The sequence below is a fragment of the Eimeria tenella genome, genomic scaffold (genome assembly GCF_000499545.2).
Source record: "Eimeria tenella Houghton genomic scaffold, Eth_scaff101, whole genome shotgun sequence".
Taxonomy (NCBI): domain Eukaryota; phylum Apicomplexa; class Conoidasida; order Eucoccidiorida; family Eimeriidae; genus Eimeria; species Eimeria tenella.
The window spans coordinates 8090-15861 of record NW_013541460.1 but is presented as its reverse complement, the minus strand read 5'-3'; the positions used below and the strand labels follow the sequence as shown (position 1 = coordinate 15861).

The 7772-nt window shown below is 54.3% G+C and overlaps 1 protein-coding gene across 1 annotated transcript in view; it reads right to left on the bottom strand.

The window, feature by feature from the left end:
* Positions 1-4799, bottom strand: part of ETH_00025325 (tRNA-splicing ligase RtcB homolog, related) — a gene marked incomplete at both ends in the record, with an annotated part of 5576 nt that extends 777 nt beyond the window's left edge. Inside the window, 8 exons of the mRNA XM_013372634.1 lie at positions 63-192; positions 379-549; positions 1098-1253; positions 1513-1563; positions 1748-1836; positions 3094-3201; positions 4428-4598; positions 4688-4799. Coding sequence (XP_013228088.1) covers positions 63-192; positions 379-549; positions 1098-1253; positions 1513-1563; positions 1748-1836; positions 3094-3201; positions 4428-4598; positions 4688-4799 — 988 coding nt within the window. The remainder of the gene's footprint in view (positions 1-62; positions 193-378; positions 550-1097; positions 1254-1512; positions 1564-1747; positions 1837-3093; positions 3202-4427; positions 4599-4687) is intronic.
* Between the last annotated feature and the right edge of the window lie 2973 nt (positions 4800-7772).

The following is a 7772-nucleotide window of genomic DNA, read 5'->3' as shown; positions in this document are numbered from 1 at the left end:
CGGGGCCCCCCCGGGGGCCCCCGGGGTACCCAGCAGCACGTAACTGGCAGAACCCATTGTACCCCCCACAAGGACTGGCTGGCCTATTAATTGGTAACTTGAAGGCACTAAAGGGTGGTGGGGGGGGAGGGCCCTTGTGGCTCCTTTGCGGTGAACCAGCACAGTGCGCACGCTGCCGCCCCACATGTGTTCCTGCGCGCAAACCCTAATTTAGGGTTTAGGGTTTAGGGGCTGGGGGTCGGGACGCGCGGGCGCGGCGACCGCCGGGAACGCACGGCAGCAGCGGGGGCAGGTGCGCGGGCGCGGCAGCGCCCAGCTAGCGCTCAGCGCCTAGGGTTTAGGGTTTAGGGTCTAGGGTTTAGGGTTTAGGGTTTGGACCTCGACTTTGGCGATGTTGTGGGAAACGTCGTAAACCACATGCATGTCCATGTCGTCGGGAGACTGCTGCATCACTTTTGCAAAAGCCTCTCGAACTAAAAAGGAAATGGCCCCTCTATTAACCCACGCGAAGTTTGCTGCTGCAGCCATTGCGGCCAAGTAGTCCTGGCCCTGCAGCGCCAAACCCTAAACCCTGCAAACCCTAAACCCCCGACAAACCCTAAACCCTCGACAAACCCCCAACCCGCGACAGGCCCTGCGCCCTCCTCCACAAATCCTAAACACTAGATTAGCCCATTAGTCCCAAACCCTCGGCAGGCCCTAAACCCTTGACAAACCCTAAACCCTCGGCAAACCCTAAACCCTCGGGCAGCTCTCAAACTCGCTGCGCATGTTGCTGCTAACCCCAGAAGGGCACACAAACCCTCCGGCAAACCCTGCAAGCCCTAAACCCTCGTGCAGACCCTAAACCCTCGTGCGAACCCTGAGCCCTGAACCGTAGGGAAACAAGCCCTACGGCAAACCCTAAACCCTGCCTCAAACCCTAAACCCTCGCGCAAACCCTCGCTGGAGGTCGCAGAAACCTTGAACTGCAGCAACCACTGCAGCACCTGCTTCGGGGTTTGCCGCGGCGCTGCTGCGCGCCGGCGGGGGCGGCCGGGGCGAGCTAGGGTTTGGCGCGCGGGCTAGGGTTTAGCTAGGGTTTAGGGTTTGCAAACCTCCTGGGAAGCGATGCGCGCACAGGCCAACTGCTTGTCTATAGGGTTTAAGTTGTCCCTCGCCATGGACTTCTCCATCACCACGAGAGCGTCTGTGGCCACTTGGTGGCCCAAACCCCTGCTGCCCGAGTGCACCATCACGCACACCTGCCCCTTCTGAAACGCAAACCCTAAACCCTAAACCCTAAACCCTAAACCCTAAACCCCAAACCCTGCACTGGGCTGGACCCGCCGCGGCGGCGCGCCGGCGCCCAGGTGCGCTGCGACGCGCCACGACGCAAAACTGAGGCGCGGCTGCAGCTATGCCTTGAACGCAAACCCTAAACCCTAAACCCTAAACCCTAAACCCTAAACCCTGGCCGCGCAAAGGCCACGCAGCGGCTCCGCAGCAAAGGGTTTGGGAATATTGGCGAACCTCCAGCCCCATTTTCTTCGCAGCAAATTCGTCGTAAACCTCGTCAACAACCTGCGTCGCCGCGGCCCCAAACCCTAAACCCTAAACCCTAAACCCTAACCAATAAACCCTGGATTCCGCGTGTTGCAGCAGAGTCCACGCGCAGCCCTTCAAGTCGGCTGATGGGGCTAGACCACGCTGCGCAGCCGACCCAACCACGGGAGAGGCCGAGGGTTTAGGGTTTAGGGTTTAGCACCTGCACTTCGCAGTAATGGTTGCCTGCACCTAGGGTGCCCATTTGCGGCAGTCCTCTTTTCTTTGCCCTGATTGAAACCTTCGAAGGATCTGCAGCAAAACCGCACCCTAAACCCTAAACCCTAAACCCTAAACCCTAAACCGTAGACGTTGCTGCGCCCTTCCGCTGCAGCGGTTTGTGAGACTGGACTTGAATGCAAGGGTTTGCTAGCAGCACTTTAAGTTTAGGGTTCAGAAGGGTTTAAGAGGGCTTAAGAGGGTTTAAGAAGGTTCGAGAGGACTTCAAAGGATTCAAAAGGGTTTACGAGGGTTTAAAAGGGTTTGAGGAGGACTGGAAATACTTAGAGGGTTTAAAAGGGTTTAGGGTTTAGGATAAGAAAGATCAGAAAGCTTCTAAAAGGGTTTGGAAATGCGTGCGAGGGTTTCTGAGGGTTTGACTCAAAAGGGTTTAGGAGGTGTGAAAGCAAAATGAACTTTTCAGAAAACTTCAAAAAGACTTTAAAGGGTTTGGGAGAATCTAGAAACCCCCTAAACCCTCCTAAGCCCTTCAAAACCCTTCACAAAACCCCCAAAATTCCCGAAGCCTCAAAACCCTCCCTCCAAAACCCCCAAGCCCTTCAGACCCCCCCAAAATGATTCAAAAGGATCTGAGAGGATCTAAAAGGGTCTAAAAAACTCCAAAAGAATTAAAAAGAATTCAAAAAATTTAAAAGAAATTAAAAAAGACCCGAAAGGGATTTAAAAGAACTTAAAAGGAGCCAAAAAGACCCCAAAATCTTGGGGTTTGACTTGCAGTGAGCATGCGACTGTTTTCTTAAGGACCTAAAATGACCTGAAAGGCTCTAAAAAAAGCCAAAAGAAGCTGAAAAAAAGCCACAAGAATCTAAAATAGTTAAAGACAGTTAAAAAGAGATTTAAAACCACCAAAGGGGGTTTAAAGAGGGCTAAAAACGACTGAAAAAGAGGCATTTTGTTACCCGCAGTTAGCATGCAGCGCTTTTCCTAAGGATCTAGAGTGGTTTAAAAGGGCCTAACAAGCGCTAAAAGAGGCCAAACACGCCAAAATAAATCTAAAATAATTAAAGAGAACTGAAGAGGCGTTTAAAACCACCAAAAAGGGTTTAAAAAGGGCTTGAAATGACTGAAAAAGAGCCAAAAATTACCTGCTGTTAGCATGAGGCACTTTTCCTAAGGATCTAGAGTGACCTAAAAAGCTCTAAAAACGCTAAAAGACGCTAAAAAGCCAAAATAAATATAGGGTAATTAAAGACAGTTAAAAGGAGATTCAAAACCACCAAAAAGGGTTTTAAAAGGGCTTAAAATGGTCGAAAAAGAGCCAAAAGTTACCTGCTGTTAGCATGCGGCCGTTCTCCTCGCAGTGCTCCTTGTCTTCAGTCCAGGCATAGCCGCGCCGCAGCAGCCAATCGCCCCCCAACTCCAACGCCGACTCCAAATCTGCACAAACCCTAAACCCTAAACCCTAAACCCTAAACCCTAAAGCTTGAAGCTTAAAGCCTTGATATAGACCCAAAACACTGGCAGTGAGGCCTAAATCCGTGCACCGAACCCTAAACCCTCAAAACAAACCCTAGACCCTCGAAACCAACCCTGAACCCTAAACCCTTGAAATAAACCCTAAGCCCTTGAAGTAAACCCTAAAGCCTAGATGTAAACCCTCAACCCTTGCAACAAACCTAAACCCTCAACAAACCCTACACCCTTGCAACACACCCTAAATCTAACCAGCAAGCCAGCCAGCCAGCCAGCTAGCTAGCTAGCTATCCACCTATCAAGCTAGCTAGCCAGCCAGCTACCTCGCTAGCTAGCCAGCAAGCTACCTAGCTAGCTAGCCAGCCAGCTAGCTAGCCAGCTAGCCAGCCAGCTAGCTAGCTAGCTAGCTAGCCAGCCAGCTAGCCAGCTACCCAGCCAGCTAGCTAGCCAGCTAGCTAGCTGGCTAGCCAGCCAGCCAGCCAGCCAGCCAGCCAGCTAGCTAGCTAGCTGGCTAGCTAGCTAGCCAGCCAGCTAGCTAGCTAGCTGGCTAGCTAGCTAGCCAGCCAGCTAGCTAGCTAGCTGGCTAGCTAGCTAGCTAGCTGGTGCAGCGTCTCGCCTTGCATTTTGCAGGGAATGATTCCCTGGGAGCCGACTCCGACGGGGATGAAGTCGAAAAGGGTTTGCGCAATTAATTCTTGTTTTTCTTTTATTTCTTTTTCTTTTAAATTTGTTCTCAAAAGCCGAACTCCGCAGTTTATGTCAAACCCTACCCCGCCCGGCGAAACCACTGAAAAAGGGTTTGCGCAGTCGAACGCCGCCACGTTCCCTATCGCGAACCCGTACCCTGCACGCCACCAAGGGTTTAGGGTTTGGGGTTTAGGGTTTAGGGTTTAGGGTTTGCGGCTGGCTAGGGTTTGCGGGTGGCGGGGCACAGGGACGTGCGGGGGGAGGGCGTGCGCCGGGGGGCCCTCCGGAGGAGCGGCTCGGCGAGGGTTTAGGGTTTAGGGTTTGGGGCCGATTAGGGTTTAGGGTTTAGGGTTTAGGGTTTAGGGGCCGGGGGCGAAGGGCGCCGCGTGGCTGGCGGCGCCGCGCGCAGCAAACTGGCGAGGGCCTAGGGTTTAGGGTTTGGGCCAGTCAGGCCCCAGGGCCTGCGGCCCAGGGTTTAGGGTTTAGGGTTTAGGGTTTGGGACCTGCGTGGATGTCCGGAAGGCCCACACTTTTGCCCAGAATGCCCGGCAAAGTGGCAACATTGGCGACTTGTTTAACAGCAGGAAGAAAACCCCCAAAACCCTTTTTGCTGCTAAACCCTCGCAGCTCCTCCAGCAGCAAACCCTCGAGCGCGTCGTTCACAAACACTTCCCCTGCGGAAACCCTAAACCCTAAACCCTAAACCCTAAACCCTAAACCCTTGGGAAAACCCTAAACCCTCAGCAGCAGCCTCCGGGTTTACCTGCAACATTCATGCCAGGGACAAAACCCTTTTTAATGTGCAGAGTCTGTTTTTGCTTCGCGTCTCTGTAAAGATATGCTTTTTCCTCTTCAAATGTGCGCTCCCGCGACATTTTGCTGCTGCTGCTGCTGCTGCTGCTGTTGGTGAGCTGCTGCTGCTACCGGCGCAGGGGCAGCTGCTGCGCTGCCGCTGCTGCTTGCGCTGCTGTGAGAGCTGCCGCTTAAGGCGCTCCCTCGTCCCGCGGCTGCTGCTCTCGCCGCTCCTGCTGCTGCTGCTGCTGCTGCTGTTGCTGCTGTTGCTGCTGGCCCTGCGCTGCGCCAGAGCCCCTGCTTGTGACACTCGCGTCCGCAGGGCTTTCAGAAGGAAAGCGGGAGCGTTTGTATGGCTGCTGCTGCTGCTGCTGCTGCTGCGCTGCCGTCGCTGTCGTCGCTGCTGCTGCTGCTGCCTCGCTGCTTTACGGCGCAGCAGGATTCAGTGCGTTCATAGAATTAAAAAAGGAAAACAAAGAAATAGGACTAAAAAAAGAAAAGGGAAGGGAAAAGAACTAAGGGCAGGGGGCTGCGTCTGTCGCCTTGCTGCTGCAGCAGGCGGCAGCAGCCACTGCTCAGCAGATTGGAGTCTAGGAATTAGTTTTTAGGGCTTTTGCTGCAGTTTAATGAAATTTAATTCATAAATTAAACTCCATTTATTTGTCTTTTCACTTTTAAATAAAACTACGGCCCTTTGCTGCTCGCCAGGGGGCTCAGGGCGTGTGCATCGAAGCCCGGGGTGTACGCGCGGACACCGCGGAGGGCGGACTCTGGAAGTGAGTGTATATCTTTAGTCAACTCATTAATTTAATTTGAATAGTATTAATAAACATTAAATTTAAACAAAAAAGTAAAGAACAGCTAATTAGCGAGCGGCGGGGGCTCCGCATGCACGCGCGGCCGCAGCAGCAGCAGCAGCAGCAGCGCCGGGGCTGCTGCTGCTGGCTTCTCCCCGCTGCTGCTGCTGCTGCTGCGGGGCGCAGAAGACCTCTGCTGCTCCGCTGTAGCTTTCAGTGTGATTGTTCCTTCAAAAGAAGGTTCTAAAACCCCCAAGATGATCGGCTTGGCTAATTGCTGCTGCTGCAGCTGCTGCAGAAACTGCCTGCTGCTTTCCGTGTTACGGCGGCTTTCTGAGGGGGATCCGATCTGCGGTGTACGTACACAGCCTCCGCGCATGCAGCGCGCCCCACAGGCTCTTGCTGCTGCTGCTGAAGCAGCTTTTCATTTCTGGCTTTTGTTTGTTTGATTTCGTGCTGCTGCGTTTTACCCCCTGGAGCTGCTGCTGCTACAGAGTGGTAGGGGCAGAAAATGAGCAGCAGCAGCAGCAACGGTGCTGCATGCAGTTGCTTCTTTTGTTGTTTGTGTTTCATCTAGACTGAGTGGAATTGTTTGCTGCTGCTGCTGTGCAGCAGCAGCTGCTCCTGCTGCCCCACAGTAGCAGCTGCCTCTGCTGCTGTGCAGTGCTGCTGCTGCTGAAGTGCGGCAGCACTGCAGCAGCAGCAGCTGCTGCAGTGCTGCGTGCTGAGTGAATTGTGGCCCCACCAAATATGCTTTGTTAGTTAAGGTGAACTTTAACAAACTGGCAGCAGCGTCGCTGCTGCGCTGCTGCTGCTACTGCTGCAGCACAGCAGCGGCAGGGGTTGAGGGGTGCTGGTTTGCTGCTGCAGCTGGCTGTAGCGCAAGTAGGGGTTCTTTGCTGCTGCTGTGCTGCAGCAGCAGTAGCAATTAGGCTAAGCTGCAGCAGTAGGTGGTGTGTACGTACACTGAAGCGCAGGAGCTGTCTGTGGAGCTGCTGCTGCACCGCGTCGGTGCTGCTGCTGCTGTGACGGGCAGCAGCAGCAGCGCTATTGCTACGCAGGGTGCGGCAACTGCTGCTGCTAGTTTCTCGCTGCTGCTGCTGCAGGGATTGTTGCTGCTGCTACTACGAACCTTGCTGCTTCTGCTGCTCCTATAGAGACTGCTGCTATTGCGGAGCTTGCTGCTGCTGCTGCTCAGCTGTAACGAACACGCGGGCTATGTTCGCTGCAGCAGCTTGCCTCCATGCTGCTGCAGCTGTTGTTGCGAATCTTGGTGCTGCTGCAGACTTTACTGCTGCTGCAGACTGTGCTGCTGCTGCTGCTGCTCTTTTTGCTACTGCTGCACTTCCTATAGTCCTCTGTGTCTTCGACCGTTTGGATTTAGGTGTACAGACAGCTGCAGCAGCAGCAGCGACGGGCCGAGGGTCTGCTGCTGCTGCTTTTTGAGTTTTAAATATTTATTTTTATTTTAAAATTAATTAAAAGTATTTTTAACACAAAATTGACGAAATACAGTGCTGCTGCTGCCAAATCCGAGGCCCCTGCTGCTGCAGCGCAGCGTTCGAGGCTGCTGCTGCTGCTGCATGCACGGAGCAGCAGCACACTACTGCGACACTAAACCCTTGACTAAACCTTCAAAAGCTAAACACCAATAGCTAAAGCGCAAAACCCTAAACCCTAAAAAGTGGTTTTAGGTTCATCTCGCTCTTTACTGCCTTCAAGGGCTTCCGCGGGGGGCCCCAGCCGTCGGCCTCCCCTAAGCCCTAAACCCTAAACCCTCAACCCTAAACCCTAAACCCTCATTCCGTGCTTCGCCACAAATATAGAAACCAGGGACAGACTGCAGCGGCAACAACTGCAGGCAGGGAAGAATCGCTGCAGGAGCAGCGGTACCAGCAGCAGCAGCAGCAGCAGCGAGACGAACAGCAGCAGCAGCAGCAGCAGCAGAAATGGCAGAAGCAGAAGATCGCCGCTCTGCCTCCCTCTCCAGAGGGTTGCGACAGAAGGTGGGCCGCGTGGACCCTCGAAGCTTAAGGGTTTAGGGTTTAGTGTTTAGGGTTTAGCGCAGCAGCAGCAGCAGCTGCTGCTGCTGTCGTTTCCCTGCCGCTGCTGCTGCTGCTGCTGCTTCCTCAGCCGCTGCTGCTGCTGCCCCCCTGCGTCCCTCACTGTCAGCTGCTCCCCCGCTGCTGCCGCTGCCCCCACCGCCCCGCCGCTGCCGCTGCCGCTGCCGCTGCTGCTGCTGCTGCTGCTGCTGCTGCT